Raw genomic sequence first — 22,788 nt, 5'->3', positions numbered from 1 at the left:
GTTTGTTTATTTCCAAATGATCCACCAAGGGCTTGCAGAAAATACTAAGATGTTGATTTAAGAATTGTGATGTTCGGGGCGCCTTGGTGGCTCAGTGGGTTAAGCCTCTGCCTTCGGCTCAGGTCATGATTTCACGGTCCTGGGATCAGTCCCCGCATTGGGCTCTCTGCACAGCAGGGAGCCTGCTTCCCCATCTCTCTCTGCCTGCCTCTCTGCCTACTTGTGATCTCTGTCAAATAAATAAATAAAATCTTTTAAAAAAAAAACAGAATTTTGATGTTCTTGGAATTAGAAAAACTCAAAAAACTCAAAAACATGGCTGTGGCAAACAGGACACCTGCCTGAGCTCAGATATAAAATGGTACATCTAAAATAGTCTTCAATCTCCAAATCTTTCTTCCCTACCCCTACCACAAACTGGGGCACTATTCTTTACCAGTTCAGTTACCTCTCTCTTAGTTTCGAGGAGAAAAGGTTTAGAATGGTGGAAAAGAGAGAGGTAAGGAGCAGCCCAGAGTTCAGAGATGGATTTGCAGATAGAGGGTGGGTTGTGGTATGATTTTGAAGAGATGGCTGGACTTGAGAATAGAAGATACAGATTTGAATTCAAACATCATCAGCGTGAGGACCTTGGCTACCATTCTAAAAATGAGTAGGAGTTACCAAGTCAGATTATTAGTTAGTCCCTTTAATTAAAACCTTTAATGTGTAGGTTCATTAAGGATTTGGGGCTTAATTGAATTTATTTATACATTTATCTGCACATTTGTCTTTTCTACTGTCTTAAGAAATCCCATTCATTGTGTAGGACTGAAGTAGAAAAGGGAACAGATGGATTCAATCAGTTGTTTGAAACAGTTCCCCCGAAGGCACATATCTTAGCCGAGTAGATGAATTGATTTTTTTAAACTGCATGTTAGAATCAATAAAACTAAGGTACATTCTTGGAAAACTAAAGATAGAGCCTACCACAAGAGCTGGGGTGCTTCAAAGGAACTAGGAGGTAAACAAGATTTGTTGCATTTAGCTTTTGAATTTAATATTAAAATAAGACTTTTTAAGTGACAACCAGCATTGTAACTCAGAAGTCTGGTCAGGATCAGTGAGAAGAACAGGCCAGGCAGATTATAATGGACATCAAACAATGAGAACACGAGAAGCAAATACTCTCTTATTTTTCTATATTTGAAACAAACATGGTCAAATAGAAGATATTTTGTTTACAGACTACTTACTTTCATGAGAGGAGAACAATAATGGTATCTGAGAAAGAAACCAATATTTATTGAGCACTTTCTGTGACCTGGTCCCTATGTTTTGTTTTGTTCTTTTTCACCAATGGGAAATCTGCGGCTTCGAAAAGTAACATGCTCACAGTTAATACAACCAGTGAAATACCCAGATTTGACCGGTTCCAAAATATACTCTCATTTAATTATACCATTCTGCCTCCCATGGGATAGCATTTCTGGATTCCCTAAAGCTTCCACTTCAGTAAGCTAGGAAAATTAATTTTTGTATCAGGAAAAAGGAAATCAACTCAAAAATTATTAGCCTGTGGTCAGAAAAAATAGAACTTACTAGAAATGAAGTTATTATTGAGGCAGCTTGAATGAAAAAAAAAATCGTGTTTTAAAACAGCTATGTGGAGCGGGTCTTCTGCTGGAAGAGCCTTTAGATCATAATTCGACCTTCTTATTTTTCATATGGGAGGAAATGGAGTCTAGGAGAAATTTAGTGATTTCCCATCAGATGTGAGGGCAAGCTGCCTTTCTTAAATCCTTTGGGACTGCTTCAGAAACCCAAAGAGTGAAGTCCAAACAAACCACTTGGTCTGACACCTTTCATCATCAGCTCACCTGTCTGGTTTCTGCTTCCTGTGTCCCCCTTGTACTCCATCCTCAAGCGTGTGAACTACTGAAGGCTTTGATTCGAGTCACTTTTTCCTCAGCCTCGTTCTTCACGCAGTGCCCTTGCACATTCAGCTTCGTTCCCACTTAAGCTAGCCTAATCGTGTATACACAGCTCAGGTAGCATTTCCTCCAAGAAGCCTTCATTGGCCCCTCAGGACTGAATTAGGGGCCTCTCTTCAGCGTTCTTACTCTTGTCTGTCTTTATATGGGACTTACCTCACTCGCCGTATGACAATAGTGAATAACATGTGTGTATGGCTTCACTATCTGCTATGGCCAAAGTGGGGGATGGTGTGGGAATTTCTGCCCCGTACGATAAGTGAATACAAAAGACCTGATACATACAAGTTAACTAATGTTGGCTTGGAAAGTTCAGTATAGGAGGAGCTTATGGGAACAGATTAGAAGGGGTAGGAGTGAAACCGGAAGTTATTTTTGTATAAGACTACATGAAATTCAGAAAATACTGTCATATCAAGGAAGTGGGGAAGGAGAGTGAAATGGAGACATGGAAAAGTGCTAAAGTATTGGTGATCCTAAGTTAAGATCCCCCTCAACTGCCCTCTCCTTCATGAAGCTTTTCCTGATCTAACCCTTTCCCCTCCACACAAAGAGCTAAAAGTACGTCCTCTTACCAGCCTGTCTCTGTGTTCTGTTTTCCTATCTTTTTTTTTTTAAGATTTTATTTATTTATTTGACAGAGAGAGAGCACAAGTAGGCATAGAGGCAGGCAGAGAGAGAGGGGGAAGCAGAGCAGAGAGCCCATGCAGAACTTGATCCCAGGACTCTGAGATCATGACTTGAGCTGAAGGCAGAGGCTTTAACCCACTGAGCCACCCAGGTGCCCCTGTTTTTCTACTTTTTATCGACTTACCTTTCCTTGCTTATACAGTGTTATATTGTATCTGAGTGTACATATGTCTTTTAATTATTTTTTTAAAACTTCCAAAACTCTACCTGAAGCCATAAAACTCTTAGAAGAGAGCACGGGCAGTAATTTCTCTGACATTGGCTGTGGCAATATTTTTCTTTTTCTTTTATTTTTTTAAAAGATTTTATTTATTTATTTGAGAAGAGAGAGAGACAGAGATAGGGTGAGAGCATAAGCAGGGAGGAGAGGGAGGAGCAGGAGCCTGATGCAGGGCTCAGTCCCAGGACCCTGGGATCATGACCTGAACCAAAGGCAGACATTTAACTGACCGAGCCACCCAGGCACCCCAGTAACAACATTTTTCTAGATATGTTTCCTGAGGCAAGGGAAACAAAAGCAAAAATAAGTTATGGGGACTACATCAAAATAAAAAGCTTTTGCACAGTTAAGGCAATCAATAAAACAAAAAGGCAACTTACTGAATGGGAGAAGATATTTGCAAGTGATATATCTAATAAGGGGTTAGTATCCAAAATATATAAAGAATTTCTATAACTCAACACCAAAAAAAACAAGTAATCTAGTTAAGACCTGGATAGATATTTTTCCAAAGAAGACATCCAGATGGCCAACAGACACATGAAAAGATGCTCAACATCACGAATCATCAGAGAAATGCAAATCCAAGCCACAAGGTGATATCACCTGACACCAAGTGTCCCTTGATAGATGACTGGATAAAGAAGTGGTGTACACACACACACACGCACGCACGCACGCACACACAGAGGAATCTTATGCAGCCATAAAAAAAAAGGTGAGATCTTGCCATTTGCAACAACATGGGTGGACCTAGAAGGTATTTTGTGAAGTGAGATAAGTCAGACAAAGGAAGACAAACATCATATGACTGCACTTGTATATGGAATCTAAAAAAACAAAACAAATGAATAAACAAAGAGCAGAATCAAACCTATAAGTAGAGAATAAACTGACGGTTACCAGATCAGGAATGGACAAAGTGGGTGAAGAGGTATGGGAGATCCAGGCTTCCAGTTATGGAATGAGTAAGTCATGGGAGTGAAAGGTACAGCATAAGGAATATAGTCAATGGTATTGTGTTTGTGTGGTGACCGATGGTAGCCACACTTGGGAGCACAGCATAACATACAGAGTTGTTGAATCACTGTGTTGTACACCTGAAACTAATGTAACATTGTGTGCCAACTATGGTTCAAAAAAAATTAAAACTTCTAAACTTCTTATGTAGTATTGGATACAGAGTATTCATATAGTAAATAACTATTGAATATTGAATAAATGATTGAATTAGGCCAGCACTTCTCAATATTGACATCATTTTTAATCACCTGCAAAGCATTTAAGAAATATTAATTCCAAAGTCCCAAAAATTCTGATTGCATTGATCTTAGATAGATCAGAGGTTTTGTTTTCATGGGTTTTTCTATTGTTTGTTGTTTAAGCTTCTCAGAGTTGAAAACACCCATATTAAGTTCTTTTTTTAAGCAATGGTTCCCAAAGTATAGAATTCTAGAATAGCAGCACCAACAACTCCCAGAAACTTGTTTGAAATGCAAGTTTTTAGACTCCACACCAGACCTAGTAAATGAAAATCTCTGAGGGAAAGTCTTAACAAGTTTTTCAAGTTCTCCAGATGATCCCAGTACATGCTAGAGTTTGAAAACTACTGATTTAAGAAAAAATTAATGTTTTCCTATAAACATTCATATCAACTATGAGAAACAATGCATTTTTTAAAAAATTTTAAGAGATTTTATTCATTTCACACACACATACACACACACATATACCACAGAGAACCCATGCACACAAGCAGGAGGAGTGGCAGGCAGGGAGAGAGGGAGAAGCAGGCTCCCTGCTGAGCAAGGAAGCCAATGTGGGGCTTCATCCCAGGACCCTGGGATCATGACCTGAGCTGACACAGACTCTTAACCAACTGAGCCACCCAGGCGCCCCCAACATGCATTTTATAATCATCCCAAAAGGTTGTGCCAATTTAAAACACCACTCTAAATACAGAAGGGTCCCTCACAAGCACAACAGAATTCTACTGGTGGACATACATATCACAACATATTATAACTTTTTAAAAATATTTATTTTTTGTATGAAATGTTCTCTAGGACTAACTTTCGTTATTAATCTAAAAACAATACGCTCTAACAGACCAGAGAAAAAAAGCACATGACGAATACAGCATTGGGTAAGGAAGCCCCAAAGTCAAGGATACCTTTACATCATTTCTTCTCTTAGAGAATCTAAGTCTACATTTCTCCCTGTGCGGGGGGAAGCGGAGGGGGGTGGGGGGTAGGTGTTGTTTTTGACAGTAACATTTTCTCTTTCTGTTATGCAGTTTGACTGTGTGCCACTTCATAGCTCTGTCTATTCCTATGGAAACCAAGTTGGTAGAAGGAGCCAAGGCTTGGAGGAGGCACTGGGGAGAAATATTAGAAGAGTTCAGCCACAGAACTAGAGATGTTGCCTTTCCTTCAGTCAAATCCTCTTTGAGAGCCAGAATCTGTTTCAAGCCAGGGAGATGTTCTTGGCTGATGTATTGTCTAGCTGCTCTGCCAGATGGATGAACATCTTAAACTGGAAAAACAACAAATAGAGCTCCTATTCTGTCTTTGAAGTGCCATTCTTAGCCTTCGCTTAGCAAATTCTCAAATAGCTTTTAAAAAATCTTTTAAAGATAGGCTGAAGGTGGCGGGTTAATGATGTGGTGACCATTGTAGCTGTTGAGTAATTAGAAATGAGAAATTTTAGCTCTGCAGCACAGTGTTTAGACTGGGCTATCAGGAATTTATGGAAAGAGGGAGAATACCTGGAAAACTGGGGAAAACAGTGCAGATTTCATTTTCGTTCTAAAGCCCAGTGAATTCATGTAATTTGAAAACGTGGTTTTTGTAACCGTTTCCTTTCTTATAGAGTCACATTAAACAAAAGACCGAGAAACCAGAGTACAATAAGACACCCAAATCAACTGAAATGAGGAAATGAGCCAAGCAAACAAGAATATATGTCCCTAATGAGGAAGAGCCATTCTTTTCCAATCCACCTACACTCTGTATTGGATGTAGTAGTGGTAGGTCATGGTCTAGGAAAATAGAATGGTACTAGATTGCATTGTACTGAGCTATCTATATGAATATTTAAATTACGTTTATATTTCCATTAGGATGTAGAGTTTCATTGTTTCAATTTAATGTAGTTTTGTTTATACCAGGAATTAGCTATTAATATAGATGCTTCATAACCCTGTGTCTTGAATCTAGCCATCTCCTTCATTTTCAGATCCATGTGGATTCTTTTCTATTTTCTTTTTTTTACTATTTATGCGAGACATCTCTATATTGATATTCCTCAGAATTCTCAAACTCCACATATTAAAAAAAATAGAACTCAAATTCTTCATTCCTGACCCCATTTTCTTTCCACCTTTTCCGTTGTTGACACCACTGTCCATCTTGTACCCAGGCAGGAGTCCTCTCATGTATTTCACTAATCACTAAGACTTGCCCCCCTCCAATTGATGCTCCACACAAATCCTCTCATGTCATTTCCTTCTTAAACTCCTCATTGACTCCCTCTTACCTACACGATCATTTTCGACTTATTGTCATACTGTATTGGACTTTTTGTTTTCTGTGCCCTGCCCAACTTTCTAATCATGTTATACCTTATTTCATAGTACATTAATAGAAAATTATTTTTAGGGTCTGAAATTTTATTTCACCCTAGAAACAAGGTAAGAAGTTGACCTTTTATTATATCATGGATGCTGACAATAGACAAGAGACTCCAGGGCCCGAGACAAAGAAGTTTACTATTCACGGTACAACAAAAAACATCAGAACCTGTATGTTTGCATTGATTTCCCTTGCCCCGAAGGATAATGAAGGCGTTTCAGAAGGCCCAGTTGAATGATGTACACATGGTAGGTTTCCATCAGAACTGAGGAATCTACTGCTTTTATAATAAGCAATAACTAAGCACGGAGGTAAAAAGTGACCTCATCTGTCCAGTTGGTTGCTGCTAACACATCCCTGAGAATGGTCAGAACTTTGCATTTTGGGCATTAGAACATGCAGAGATGAGGGCACCTGGATGGCTCGGTCAGTTAAGCATCTAACTCTTGTTTTTGGCTTGGGTCATGATCTCAGGGTCATGAAATTGAACTCTGAACCTGGCTGCACACTCAGCATGAAGTCTGCTTTGGGATTTTCTCCCTTCCTTTGCCCCTCATCCCCACTTACTCTCTTTCTCTGTCTCCCCACCACCAACTTCACAACTCAAATAAAAAAATAAATATTAAAAACAAAACAAAACCAAAAAATCCCAACATGCAGAGATGACTAGGGTCCATGGTAAGTTGCCTCTCCCAACAATCCATCACTTAGTCTTACATGTTCTTGACATGAGCATGCTAGTCCATCCGCTACTCTGATTAATCTGACCAGCAGAGGCTGAAAACAAATCTGTTTAATATGTCTCCTACGACATTTAATTAATAGGACTCAAAGCAGCAGGATGAGAACAACCCGCAATATTGATTCAACTATGGCCCTCAGTGTCTTGGATTAAGTCAACTGTTAATAAGTACCAGGGGAAACAGTAGGTCTTGTTTTATACAACCAGGATGCACTCTAAGAAGAGTCTATTATCTATTATGACTTATGCAAGGGAGTTCGATTGACCTGCTGATCTTTGGCGGGATTACCAGTAATTATAGGAAGCACTAGATGGACTAATGGAGGCATATTTCATGGTCCTCTCTGCCCCACATACAAACATATAACCTGAAAATTTGCTGTTAAATTTGGTTTGCTATTAAACTTGTGTCCCCATAACATTAATTTGGCTATGCCACATGGGCGGTATCACCAAGTAGTTACAGCTTGATTGTCCTGCATGGCATAACCCAAAGCTTCTCACACATCAGGAGAGACATACGAATGTGTATCCATTAGGTTAAAGTAAGGTTGAGCCCATTCCTGTGTTTCTACATGTATGAGAGGATCCACATTCAGGAGCTGCCATTGATGGTGTCAAGCGCAGCAGAAGATTTCAGGACCATCCACGTCCACCTGAACCTTTCTGTTTAATAGCATGTTAGTGGCAATGGCAGACACAAGAAACAGATCATACTGCTAGCCTCAGCTGCTCTTTGATTCAGGCAGCAAACAATATCCAGGATGCAGTGCTGGATCCAGAGGACAGAGAGAACATGAATTATTTTCTCTCTCCTTGTACCTCTCAGGATCTAAGGAATTCCCTTCCCAGGTGCTGAAGTGTATCCCATCCAAATGACTATAACTCTTCACCTTTTCTCTGGTCATCTACTACTTGTACCCATACTCTTCATCTAGAAGGGTAGGTGCATATGGAACAAACTTACAGAGACTCATTATATCCCCCACTTTGGCCCATGTGGACACTGTAGGAAGATGTCGTAAACAGTGGACTCAATCAGGTGGTCATTATGAATGTTTCTGATCTAGGACCATGTCCATCTAACAAATCCAGGTGACTGAACCAAAATAAAATTTGAATCTCTAAGCCCCCTTTTGTCTGAGCTGCCATTCAGGGGCTGTACCAACCAGGCCAGCCTGGGATAGTTCTTAGGGGAAAGGAATAAGCTTCATAACCAGGAATGGGCAAGGAAAAATCCCAAATGTTCAAAATAGTGTCATCCCCACTCCTTTTGTTCTGATTATTTATCAGGAGGCTTCCCTGAGGATATGAAGTCTTTCTAGGGGTGGTCACATTCAGTAGCCAAACTGCCTCTCTTAGTTGTGTGGACCAGGAGGAGGTAACGGAGGTAGAACCAGAAATTTTTTTTTTGAAGATTTTATTTATTTATTTGACAGAGAGAGACACAGTGAGAGAGGGAACACAAGGAGGAGGAGTTCCAGGACCCTGGGATCATGACCTGACCCAAAGGCAGACGCTTAATGACTGAGCCACCCAGGCACCCCCAGAAATCTTTTTTATTTTACTTCGGAGGAAGCCATGCCCACTCTCAATAATTTCAGATTCTTGAGGGTGGTAGAGAGCATAGAATGCCAGTCAAATACCTTAACCATTGGCCCATTGTTCGGTGGTCTTTGTGACAAAAGGTACACCATAATCAGACTAAGACAGTCAGATGGTCTAGAAACCCTACAACATAAAATGATTTCGATTCAGTGGTCTCAGTTCTATTGCTGGTGTAGGCTAATCAGGCTGGAGCAACAATATTGTAACCTGAAAAATGTTGGCTGTGGCGAGGCATGAGGTGGCCTTGACAAGGAGTTGTCAGAAGTCCTTGTAAGGAATGGGCAGGAGCTCTGTTAACATGGTCTCCTTCTCACATACACACAAAATAGGCTTACATAGAAGAATCACAAGTTTAGCATGCAGTGGTAGCTTCTACATCAAACACATACCTTTTACTTTATGCCTCATCTATGATGGATTCATTGCTATGTTTAGTGCAGTGATGGATCCAGGTGGTAAACGGCCAGTGATCTGGGCAATGCAGGCTTATTCAGCAACCTGATTCCAGTCGGTCTTATAAGAAAATGAGCCCTTACGAGGGCATCTACATGAGATACTCGGGCTGTTTAATGGCAGCTGCAATTGTTTCTGTAATTTGTAACCACAAAGAGGAGTATCTTTAATCTTCCACCATCTATAGTCTTCCAAGTGGCAGACCAGGTGACTAGAGCACTGACAACAACCCAAGAGGTAGTAAAAACATACCCCGTCCTTAAGAGTATTGTCTAAGGTAAGGATGATGGCTTCATTTCAGCCCAGTGGCCTGACTCGCCCTTACCAGGCAGTCTTCCCAAGTTGTCATTGAGGTTGGGCTGCCTCCTAGTGGAGACCATCAGGTTTTAACTTAGCCAAATTCTCAGTAATCCAGGCCAAGTCAGAGAGAGCATCAAGGGCACCATTAAGCCAGAAGCTTTGCTTCAGACAGTGACCACCTCTATACCCAGTGCTCTGTCCTCGTTGCCAGACAAATAAGGCTACAGCAGGGATCAGGTGCAAGATGCACTTGGCTCTGTGCTATTAGGCAAGTCTTTGCATTTGCTTTCACTTTTGAGCAGCTGCTCATTCCTTGTTGTTCTCACCATTAGTTTCCACTTTGGTTCCTTGTCTCAGCAGCCACACCCATAGTGCCTTCAGCAAGCCTTCTCATGGTCATGTTAACATCCCGTCCTCTGCCTGCCCACAGGAAGGCGAGCAGAGACCAAAGCACCATTTGGGCATCTGGTTTTAGTTCTACTTGCCACCATTTAGATTCTTTAACAGATAGGACAGTGGGATCTCTCTCTCTCTCTCTCTCTCTCTCTTTTTTTTTTAATAATTTTTTTTATTTTTTATAAACATATAATGTATTATTAGCCCCAGGGGTACAGGTCTGTGAATCACCAGGTTTACACACTTCATAGCACTCCCCAATGCCCATAACCCTACCACCCTCTCCCTACCACCCCCCCCGCAACCCTCAGTTTGTTTTGTGAGATTCTTAATCTCCTCCCAATCCCATCTTGTCTCCCTCCCAATCCCATCTTGTTTCATTTATTCTTTTCCTACCCCCACCCCACCCCCCCATGTTGCATCTCCAGACAGTGGGATCTCTTACCTCCCCCACCTTGCCCACCACTTGAGCACCATCTCAGAGTCTCTTCTTGTCCCTGAACTTGGCCTGCCAGGCCCTTGTCCTGACTCTTTGAGGAAACTATGTCTTTGTCAGCAACCCTTCCTCATTGCCTGTACTGTAAGGGCTTGGATTTAATTTTACCCTACATTTTCTTTAACGTGTGCTAACTTATTACAAGACAATGAATTGCCCATGGGTACCAGCAAAAGACTCAAACCTACCAAAAGAGACCAAAAAAGCTTTATTACTTACTGATGGTGAAGTAACATGAGCATTTGCATGCTTGCATCAGTTTCCCTTCCAAGATCTGTGGAAGCAACGCAAAGGTCCTGGGTAGACAGGGTAGACACTGGGTACACGATGGGTTTGCATGACATCTGAGAAATACTGAGCTTTGGGAATCCTCTGGCCTGATGTCCTGGATGACATTAATGTCCTTCAAGATTGCTGGCTGCAAACCCAACTCTGAGAAATGGCTTAAGAGGAGTCAAGGCTTTGCATTCTTGGCATACCCAGTAAACACATGCAGGGACACTCAGGACCCATGGCAGATTGCTGTTCCCAGCACTCCTGTGCTATTTCCAAGACTCATTTGTGTCTGCAACCATTACAGGAAAATTTGATGTAATGAGATCACTAATATTTGTGACCTAAATGCTTCCTAGGGATAGTGATTCTTTTAAAAAAATTAATATTGCAAATGCCTTGAGTGTTTATAAATATATAATTATAGAAATATTAGAATTAATAATAAATCATGTTTCTGTATTTCCATTTCAGTTATAAATAATATATCTTTGGGTACATAATGATTAGGATTTGGAATGAAATAGGACAGAATGCCTACCTTACATTCGTATGTGCTCTTTTACACACACACACACACACACACACACACAGATTTATATATATATTTATAATGTACTATAGTATAGCATAGCCCAATCTCAACTATTTACTATATGTGTATGTATATATGTATATATATATATACACATGTGTATATTTTTTATAATGTTTCTAAGACAAAGTTATATACAAACTTACCAACAGTTGCTTTTTCCTCAACTACACTGAGAGTAAATATAAGTGATGAGGACACAGAACAAGAATGCAAAGATCTTAGTTGGGAAACATATAGGTCACAAAGTGTGGTATTGGGTTGGGGAAATCTTTGTTCTCTTTTGTTTCAGTAGGGAGAAGGGCTGCTACGGGCAGGGTTAGCCAAGTCTTAAGCTTTGGAGTCTGTTCAAGTAATTGTTTCAGCTGAAGAGGAACCACACAGCAAAGGTCCCAAGGAGCCGGGTACAGAAAATACAGTAGCTGTTTGGAGAAAAAATGTAAAGGTAGAGATTCAGAATATTTTGAAGGTCAGCTGTCAGTAGTCTAGAAGTTCATGATTAAAGCACTTAACCAGGAACAGAAAGCAGTCTTGTCGAATATGATTTCAGATACTTCCGGTTCAGGAAGACACTCCCTTTTTCCCACTAAGCAAGTGAAAATGGTCGTATGCACACTAAAGCCATGAAAATACTTAGAATTGCGGGGGGGGGGGGGGGGTGAGGTAGTTTTCACCTTAATATGAGGCTGTTGCTTTGGAGGAAGGTCTTTGTCTAGAGAAGGGGCAGGAGCAGGACAGATCCAGCCTCAGGACAAGGAAGACATCCCTCAGATCACTGGAGACAGGGCTAGAGTGAGCATTGTAAGAGCAGATTCTTAGTGGGCCAGGAGTAGATGTGCAGCTGGGTGGGTGAGCAGGAGAGAGAGGGAGAGGCAAAAAGAAAAAAATGAAAACAACAATAAACAATCTTCAAAATAAGCCTGCAAACAAAAATTCTGAAATAGATGAGGAACTTGACTGCTAAGAAAGTTAGCAATATCATTATTCAGATCATGAATGCATTCCCCGTTGAAGACCATAAACAAAGCAAAAGACAAGCCACACAAAGAGAGAAGATATTTGCAAACCAACCAAGAATTAGTATCCAGAATATGTAAATAACTCCTACAGATCATTAAGAAAAACACAAATAGCTAAATTGGGAAGTGAGTAAACAACACAAAAACGCTCTTCGCAGAAGAAGCAAATGGCCAATAAACATATAAAAACATTCCATCTCAATCAGGGAAATGAAAATTAAATCCACAGTAAAAAGCAATTATGTGTCCATTTTATTGGCAAAAGGTAGCAAATATGACAAGTGTGGTGTGGATGTGAAGAAGCAAGAATTCTTATACGTTACTGGTGGGAATATAAATCAGAGTAGGGGACTTTAAAGAGCAATTTCAGGGGCACCTGGGTGGCTCAGTTGGTTAAGTGACTGCCTTCAGCTCAGGTCATGATCCTGGAGTCCTGGGATCGAGCCCTGTATCCCCCCCCCCCCCCCCGCTCAGCAGGGAGTCTGCTTCTCTCTCAGACCCTTTTCCCTCTCGTGCTCTCTCTCTCAAGTAAATAAATAAAATCTTTTTTAAAAAATTAAGAGCAATTTCAACCCAGCAATTACAGAAATTCTTGCACATTTTACCAGGAGACATGTACAAGAAAATTTACTACAGTATTGTCTGGAATGGTGAAAAATGGGAAACATGCTAAATATTCCCTTCAAGAATAAAGACATAGTTATTATCATATGACAAAATACTTTCTCCAGGGAAAATGTGTGAACCAGAGCAACTTGGATAAATCCCAAAAATGCTGCTTTTGAGTAAAAGATGACAAGTGACTCATACATTACTATTTATATAAAGAATGAAAACATGTAAAGCGATACTGTGTAGCTTATGGATACATATGTATAAGAAGCAAGAATAATAATGCATTCATTGAAATGATAAACACCTTTTTGAGGATAGTAGCCTCTAGAAAAGGAGAAAAGGTAATGGAATTGGAGATGAGCACAAAGGGAGTATCAGCCATATCTGTTATATTTTATTTCTTAAAAATAAAATATCTAAAGGAAAATATCAAGGTATTTCACTCAAAACTCCTAAATTATTGTTATTAGGATTAACTGACTATATGCTTTTTCTTTAAAAAGTCCATTTGAGAGAACTGGACAGACAAAAAAAAATGTAAGTTTAAAAGTAGCATTTTGGGTTGATTTGTTTCCCAGACTCCTTTCCAGTGCTGTTCTCTGGGTCAGAGAACTTTTTTATCCTCTTTTACCCTTTTAGATATTATAGTCCTTTTCACGCATTTAGGGGAAATCTAAATGTTATAATAATTTTCATTACAGACAAAAGAAGCTCTAGTTAATTATGGGAAGATTAAGATGATGATTATGGCTACCTAACAAAAGAAAACATCTTATTCAGTGTTGCAGAGACATTAGCAAATGTTTTCTCATTTCAGTGGCATAACAGACCTGACCACATTAGGGTTAATGTCCTTTTAGTGACTAAATCAGGTCTTTCCTATAACTTCAGCTCTCTTACTTGTGCTCTCTACCACCAATTTTTTTTCTTTCTTTCTTTCTTTCTTTCTTTCTTTCTTTCTTTCTTTTCTTCTTTTTTTTTTTTTTTTGCAATTTTATACCTTTATTTAACCATCAGTGATTAGTTCTCATCCACATTAACTGTCTATAGATTTTTGAAAGTGGTGACAGGTACGTAGGTATCCAATGTGTAGAGCTGGTTTGGTGAATCTTCATCCTTGTTACGTTTAATGGATAACTGCACACAGATATGGTATGGAACATTCCTTATTCCTTTGGCCCAGAGAGCTTTGTTGAGCCTGGTGTCAATGTGTACATCTGGAGTTCCCATCTCCTTCAAGGCAAATTTCCGGATCTCTGAGTGCCCAAAGGGCACGCTTCTTGAAACCCACTCCACAGATGCACTTGTAAATGTTAATGGTGTGTTCTCTGGTCACTATCTCGCTAATGGCAGAATGGTCCTTCTTCTCACCACCCTTTTTCGTGGGAACCACTCTGCTGGGCCCTGGTTGGAAAAGTACCACCCATTTTCTTAAGAATATATACCCCATTAGGGCCCCTGGGTGGCTCAGTTGGTTAGGCATCTGCCTTGGACTCAGGTCATGATCCTGGGGTCCTGGGATCGAGCCTTGAGTGGAGCTCCCTGCTCAACGGGAAGTCTGCTTCTCCCTCTCCATCTACCCCTCCCCCCCAGTTCATGCTCTCTGTCTCTCTCTCAAATAAATAAATAAGATCTTAAAAAAGATAAAGTATATATACTCTCTTCATCTTTTATCTCATTCACTCTTATACTGTTTCCTACTCAGTCAGAAATTATAAAAGCAGATCCTGAAGCAGTATTCACCTCAGGATCAGGTTCTGTGTGCCCCTGAGAGATGGTGCTAAAAGATTAACTTCCAAATCTTCGTTATTCTTGGATTTAAGAATTAACCAGAAAATTTAAGAATTCTGAATTTCAAGGAATATTGAGGAAACATTTAAGCATTGTGTTTGTTTGTTTTTATATGAGAGGGCTTTGCAGGAGACAGAATTGTCTGTGATGTGGGTCCCCAGAGTCATACAGCCTTCAGAGAGTTATCACATTAGCTTTCTGTCTCAAACTGGTATTTCCCCTTTTCCACTGACACTAGAAATAGTCTCCTGATTTTAGCTCTTAGAATTCTCTCTTCCCTCCGCTCATTCTCAGCATTGAGTTCGCACACCCTGAGCATCTAATAAATGCTTGTTCATGAGACCAGGAAGTTGACCATGGCCCAAATGGATTATAGTGTTTCTAGTCCCAGCATTTGTAGATAAGACCTCTTTTGTGTCTCTGTCCTTTGGAACAGAAGCTGACATCTCCCCAGGGTTCCAGTTGAATTCCTACTGGGTATGCCCTTATTGATCTCATGTCATCATTATCTGTAGGCAGAATATAGGCATCTTTCTCAATGTAAAAAAAAAAAAATTTTTTTTTCAGAAAACCACTACTGATAACATTCCAACTATTTTTATTTGTTCCTAACCTCTCCAGCTGAATTAATCACCAGCTATGTGTATGTAGTGTGTATGCTATGTATAGTCAGATCATTCTATGCTCTCCATCATGAGCCATTCTTGGTTTACTTGATTGGCTACATTTTGTTGCCTCCTCCACACTGGCAGATTGTTCATAATAAAACTAGCAAACATTTACCAAGCATTTGCTTTGGGCACTGTTCAAAGTATTTTACAAGTATGATCTTTATCCTCTCATATGCACAATAATCTCAGGTACTGTTATCCCTGTTTCACAGATGAGGAAGTGGGAGCCCAGGATGGTACTTCGTTTCATCTGTAAAACCTTTCCATGTTGCTTCGATGAGGAGCAAAGATAAAATCTGTATCAAAGAGCTTTGTAATAAGTAAAGCTTAGCGTAAACATTTTACTAGGTTGCCTGCTTCAGACAGGGCTCAGTGAGTGTTTTTTGAGTGAATGAATAAATATGGTTACTGAGGGCATGATGTTTTAACAAGCTGAATCCTCAGAACAGTGTAAGCACTGCGTCTGTAAGTCATTAGTCACCCCCACGGACATATTCTTGTTTCTCTCTTTTTCTTCCCTTTTTCCCTAAATTTCAGAATCAAAATGATTGTCTGATTGAATATCTTTAAAAGGTCATGATGAATTATTCTGTAATATTTGAAATGTTATGCTCAGAAAGGTCGAGCCTTATTTTTTGATAGGAAGTACCATATAGAGATTTGTTTTTGCTGGGGATCATTTCTTTTTTCAAAGAAAAGATGACAAGAGATTTAGAGCAGGGTGCCCTCTTGAGGAAATTTTAGCACCTTACCTCTCAAAAGCTGGCCCTGGGTGCCATGAGAAAGCCAGGTGAGTGACGCCCAAATAAATAAAACATTCAAAAGTAAGAGTAACCGAATACCAGAGATCTGAGAATTAGGATGCTTAACTATTATTATCTGATAAAGCAACATTAAGAATTTTTAAACAAAAAGAAAAACCTCGGGAAGGTATTTTCTTTTCTCTCATTGACTCTATCCTTCAGGTAAGCCCCTCTGTTGTGCCAGGAGCTATGCCAAGCCCAGTGCTCCTCGTCTCTGTCTTCATGACTCTTACGGCTTGTGATGGAGATCGCAGTGAAGGGAAACAAGCAAACATGTATGTAACTACAAACTGAGCAAAAGTACTATGAAGGCAATGGGAAGGTGCTAGAATAAAACTTAACAAAACAAGCTCCCACATTAGGGTGGTCAAGGAAAACCTCCCTGAGAGGAAATAATTGAGCGGGGTCACTTCGCTTTTCGGTCCATTGCCAGTCTGCCCATCTAATATAGACAGCTTGATGGGCACTTGCTTAGCCCCTGATTCTTACCTGTGGCCCAGCCCTTGAGCTGAGTTGAATCCTGTCGCTGCCCCTGTGGGTGAGCAGACAAGTCTTCATCCTTCTGCACCTCATTGTCCCTCTGGCTGATCCCCTTTGCCTAAGACATTTGTCACAATGCAGGGTGTGCTGCTTCACTGAAAGATGGCTTCTTACTAACCCTATTAGCCACTCATGGTAGAATATCAATGAGTTATAATGCTAAAAAAAAAAAATACATTTCCAACAGTGTTAAGGATGTAGAAGATCTCTGAAGATGAAAAGGACAGATAACCTGACTGCCACTCTGCTTTGAACAGGGAGAGATAAGTAGGCATGAAGGAGGCACAGAACTTGATGCTACTATTGCTGTAGTTTGGTCATGTTGAACTTCAGGCTAGGTACCAAGTGAACTAGAGGCTCCAACCAGAATTGGAAATATGGGACTAGATCTCAGGAAGGAGCTCCAAAGGACTACTTTTTGAGGGTTTGGTTCTATTTCAAAGTGCCCTTACAACACACATGTGCAGTTGACCTGGAGCCCCACCGGTGTGTTTTCTAGTCCCTGTGGCTTAACTACTTTCTCCAGATAGGTTGATTCTACCAAATTGGAGGGTTTAACTGATACAGAGAATGTTCCCTGCAAGGGGACAGCCTGCAGTGACTTCTGGGTAGGTGCTTAGGTGACCGGATGAGCCTGGGACCCAGACTTTTTTTTTTTTTTTCAGCATAACAGTATTCATTATTTTTTTAAAGATTTTATTTATTTATTTGACAGAGAGAAATCACAAGTAGATGGAGAGGCAGGCAGAGAGAGAGAGAGAGAGAGGGAAGCAGGCTCCCTGCTGAGCAGAGAGCCCGATGCGGGACTCGATTCCAGGACCCTGAGATCATGACCTGAGCCGAAGGCAGCGGCTTAACCCACAGAGCCACCCAGGCGCCCCAGTATTCATTATTTTTGCACCACACCCAGTGCTCCATGCAATCCGTGCCCTCTATAATACCCACCCAGACTTTGAACAAGATGCCTCTGTCCCTGTTGTACCTATACATTGCTCTCTCCAAGAAAACTAACTACCTGCGCTCTGAACCAGATGACCGTGAACAAAGCATTCAGCCCCTGTGAATCTCACTCCCCTCACCTGTAAATTGGAGTTTTATATCACCACTCATTTCACAAGGTTGTTATACTTTGCATATTAATAATAGGTGATAGATATATTGGTCAGAATGAGCCGAAGCCTACCTCCTTGCTGCTACTAGATAGCAATTTGGAAAATACACCAAAAACCATGAAATGGGCAAACTCCTTTGACCCAGCAAATTGGTTTCTGATCATTTCTTCTCATGAAGAAAACTAAGAAAAACCATGGGGAAATAAAAGTACATCGTAGCATTTTCTAGAAAAGAAAATATTGGAAACAATAATAGAACAGTTTAAAAAAGGGTAATGCTTTAACCCAACGAAGCGTGGACCAGCCACTGGGTAAACTGTGTGCCCTAGAAAGTGATCGGCAGGGAAGATGAAAAGGGAAAACAATTGGCAGGGTAGTGGGATTGTAAGTATTTTTCCTTTGGGCAATTTACCTGAATATTTTTTACTCGAACGGGATAGTTAAAATATCGAAAACATTTTAAAATGTAGAAAACGTCTCGGCCCCAGACTACCTTTCTTCTTCCTGCCTCTTATTTTTTCATTTAGGGGAATTATCGTTTCATGAAGCTCCTACTCACGCGCAGAGCAAACTGGATGCAAAAGGATCTGGAAGAGATGACCCCCTTGCACTTGACCACCCGGCACAAGAGCCCTAAGTGTCTGGCGCTCCTGCTGAAGTTCACGGCGCCTGGAGAAGTGGATACCCAGGATAAGAACAAGGTCAGGGGCTGTCAAAATTGGACGCGAATAAGAGCAGCAAGCCAATGCTTCCTTTTAGGATGTAAAACCTCAAGAAGAATTATCACTCATCACTTACTGGAACATTTTCTCGTCTTTGTACCCGCCATGGGGTGAAATACTTCACTTAAATTTGGCCCTTTTATCCTCCTACCAGCCACGTGCGGCAGGTAGTATAATCACAGACGGGGAAGATTAAAGTTCTGTCCGAGATCCAAGTGGCAGGACCAGAATTCGACCCAGGCCTACCCTCAGAGCCTACTGTTTGATAGCTAGTAGCGCTAGTTTCCGTTGGTGTTAGACTTGTGATGGCCAAATGGCTGGGGGCAACGTAGGAGGCCCATAGTGGTTTAATGGCCTGGGCTTTAGCATCAAACTCCTTGGGTTTCAGTCTAGAAGCCACAACGGAACCCGTTCTGCAACCTTTTGGGCAAATTTGCTTAACTCCTCTACGCTTCTGTTTTCTCTTATGTGAAAAGGGAATGACAGGGTTGTTGAAGATAAAGTAAGAGAACACATATAGTGTTTAACACAATGCCCAGATCTCTGATCTTCCCAGCTCTTGACTTTCACCAGCTTGTACAAGCCGGTCACTGTTTCAATCGACGCTTTCACCGCTCTTTACATGAAAAAAATACGGTGTTTAGTTAGACGAGTGCAGCAGTCCACTTCCTTTCGACCAGGCACTGAATCATGGAGCCTTGCTAACTCCGACACTCCCACGTAGTTAAAACTCTTGGGATTAAACCCACTGGGTCCACCTCCCTTTATCCCTTGATCCCTTTATTCTCACAGGTTCTTCATGTCATTTCCAGGTTTTGTTTAGTTGTTACGTAACACACCGTTCTGAAATTAACATTGACTTTATTTTGCAGTGACTATAAACTAATATTCCTTATTCACAGCATTTGTAGTGCTAATATTTTGCTGAAAAAGCACATTGATAAATCTACAAAGACCTGTTAATCACTTGCCAAGCCACAGATGTCTTTAGGCTCTAAAATGTTCTCCCCAGTATCTTCTAGGAACTCCCTGCTATCTTCCAATACTTGTGTACTCTTCTGTTACTGAACAGGGATGGGAAGTTACCCAGTCGGACAGATGGAAAACACATCTGCAAGATCTAGACAGGCGTACAGAAGAGAGCAAGACAAAAGCCTAGAGCTGGGATTTTTGAACCGTCTAACGGGAAGGATCCGCTTTTTGTGTTTTCTTTAAATTTCCAGTGCATCACAGACCAATAATTTTATATCATATGTTAAAACTGAACAACAAAAAGAACCCCATGAGACAACACTTCACACCCCTTAGGATGGCTGTTATTACAAACACAGAAAATAACAAGCTTTGACGAAGATGTGGAGAAATCAGAACCCTGTGTTGTGCTGGTAGGAGTATAAAATGACACAGCCACTGTGAAAAACAGTGTGACAATTTCTCAAAAAAAAAAATTAAACATGGAGCTACTCTATGATCCCACATTCTACTTCTGGGCATGTTCCCAGAAGAATCGAAATTGGGAATGTGAACGGTTATTTATACACCCATGTTTATAGCAACATTGTTCACAAGAGCGGGAAGACGAACACAGCCCAAATGTCCACCGCTGGATGGTTAGAGAAACAAAGTGCAGTACGTGCAATGGAATACTATTCAGCCTTGAAAAGGAATAAAAATCTGATACATGCTACAAAATGGATGAACTTTGAAGCCATTATGCTGAGTGAAAGGCTGGGAGGAGGTGGAAATTGAGTATCACTGTTGAATGGGCTTGGAGTTTCAGTTCAGGAAGATGAAAAAGTTCTGGGGACGGAAGGTCCTGCTGGTGGCCCAGCAGTGGGAATGTGCTTGCTACTGAATTGTACATTTAAAAACAGTTGTTACCTACAATTTGCCACAGTAAAAAATAATAATAATAATAATTACTGGAAAAAAAATTTTCAAAGATGAAGAAAATACATCCCGAACTCTGTACTGTTAGAGTCAATGGGTCTTATGTTACATTTCAGCAAATATGTTCTGAACAAACATAACATAGCAAAAGAATTACAGAAACAGCATGTGTTGTTTATTCAAAATGTGGATCTAGGGGCCTGAGCAGCTCAGTCGGTAGAGCATCCAACTCTTGATCTCGGCGTAGTGAGTTCAAGCCCCATCTTGGGCATGGAGCCTACTAAAAATATAAATAAAAAGAAGGGAGGGACAGAGGGAGGGAAAGAAAAAATGTGGCTATAGGAAATTATTTGCTATTTACATTTGTGACTGCTTTGTTCTGTAATCATTACTACATAAAAAGTAATGAGTAACTCTTCATATTAAATACCTATAGGTACACTTTCTGTGAATACCACTTTTGTTAACATTTAAAGTTCTCAGTGTAGCAAGTGAGCTTGGTTCCTACTGTTTAAATGATCTGATTCTAGACTGAATTGATGATGCTGCTATTCGTAAGGGATAATGTACAGCACAACCATTTCTGTTTTCCCTCAGTAACTCTTCTAGTAGGGAAATCTTCCTATGGTTTATTGATGAGAACAGCAGAGGGGATTACAAAGCAATGCCAACAAGTTCAGGATGTTCTTTTTGTAAAATAAATTTTATTTATGGAACATTTTATTTAATTTTTATTTAGTAAGCCCCACACCCCACATGGGGCTCGAACTCATGACCCTGAGATCAAGAGTTACATTCTCTTCCAACTGAGTCAACCAAGTACCCCATCAAGATGTTCATTTTCAACTTCTATCTAAAATAAAGCAAGTGTTGCTGTATTCTCAACATGTATCTGCACATCAGTAGTAGGTATAAGAATTTATCCTGTAAATTGAGAGTTAAATTTAAATTTGTACTTTGATGTAAGAAATGGATTCCAGATCCGTGATTTCCTGTGCATGGAGATCTTCTTTTTGATAGATATTGAAATTCAAAACATTCTATCAAATTCTTAGAGTGCTTGGTGTAATATCAAAATCACCACTTGCTTTGTTGATAATTATTCATAAACTACTGGGCTGCTTTTCTTTTTCTCAGTATTATTAATCTCATTGATTAGTACCTAATGACCTAAGTGCCTATCGTGAATAAGAGGTCAGATTCCGGACTCAGGCCGCTAGGGTTAAAATCTCAGCTGGAGATTATGTTGGAGATTACTACCTTTATGTCCCTGAGCAGATTACCCCTCCTCCTGGGGCTCCATTTTCTCATCAGTCACATGCAACTTCCAGAGTACTAACCTCCCAGAGTTGTCCTGATGGCTGTCGACGGTTACATACATAAAGCTCTTACAACAGTGCCTTGTCACATAATGAAAGCTTGGGAAAAGTTTGTTGTGTTGTTACTGTTACTCTGTTACTATTGTTTTTTGAAGACTCTCAATTTTGCAGCAAACAGCTCTGCACTGGAGTGCTTACTACAACAACCCTGAGCACGTCAAGCTGCTTATCAAGCATGACTCCAACATTGGGATTCCTGATGTGGAAGGCAAGATCCCTCTTCACTGGGCAGCCAACCACAAGGATCCAAGCGCCGTTCATACAGTGCGATGCATTCTGGTGAGTACGGTGGTGCTGCCGGAACTTTCCATGGAACAGTTTTTTATTATGAAATAGCCAATATACAAAAGCAGATACATGACACTCAAATTATGAAGCAAAAGAAATCCAGCAAACATGTGAACCCATCACACAAGAAATACAACATCTTAGCGCTGCTATTTAAGGTCACAGAATTTCCTGTGTGCCAATTTCTTTTTTTCCTTTTTTCAAACATTTTTAAAAGATTTTATTTATTTATTTGACAGATATCACAAGTAGGCAGAGAGGCAGGCAGGGGAATGGGGAGGAAGCAGGCTCCCTGCTGAGCAGAGAGCCCGATTCGGGGCTCCATCCCAGGACCCTGAGATCATGACCTGAGCCAAAGGCGGAGGCTTAACCCACCAAGCCACCCAGGTGCCCCTAATTTCTTTTTTTAAAGATTTACTTAATTATTTGACAGAGGGAGAGAGAGAGAGAGAGAGCAGGGAGTGAGGGGGCAGAGGGTGAGGGAGAAAGTGTCCCACACAGACTCCATGCTGAGCGCAGAGCCCCACTGGAGCTCACTCTCAAGGACCTGAGCTGAAACCAAGTCAGACACCACCCACTG

At 40.6% G+C, this 22,788-nt stretch overlaps 1 protein-coding gene and 1 pseudogene across 1 annotated transcript in view; one reads left to right on the top strand and one right to left on the bottom strand.

The window, feature by feature from the left end:
- Positions 1-22,788, top strand: part of INVS (inversin) — a 174,103-nt gene that overhangs the window by 61,397 nt on the left and 89,918 nt on the right. The window contains exons 4-5 of the mRNA XM_059143533.1: positions 18,457-18,630; positions 22,032-22,199. Of these exons, the coding sequence (XP_058999516.1) occupies positions 18,457-18,630; positions 22,032-22,199 (342 nt within the window). The remainder of the gene's footprint in view (positions 1-18,456; positions 18,631-22,031; positions 22,200-22,788) is intronic.
- Positions 14,033-14,462, bottom strand: LOC131812950 (large ribosomal subunit protein eL31-like; annotated as a pseudogene).

The sequence above is a fragment of the Mustela lutreola genome, chromosome 12 (assembly GCF_030435805.1).
Source record: "Mustela lutreola isolate mMusLut2 chromosome 12, mMusLut2.pri, whole genome shotgun sequence".
Classification (NCBI taxonomy): Eukaryota; Metazoa; Chordata; class Mammalia; order Carnivora; family Mustelidae; genus Mustela; species Mustela lutreola.
The sequence above is the reverse complement of the archived record's forward strand: the minus strand, read 5'-3'. Positions and strand labels throughout refer to the sequence as shown.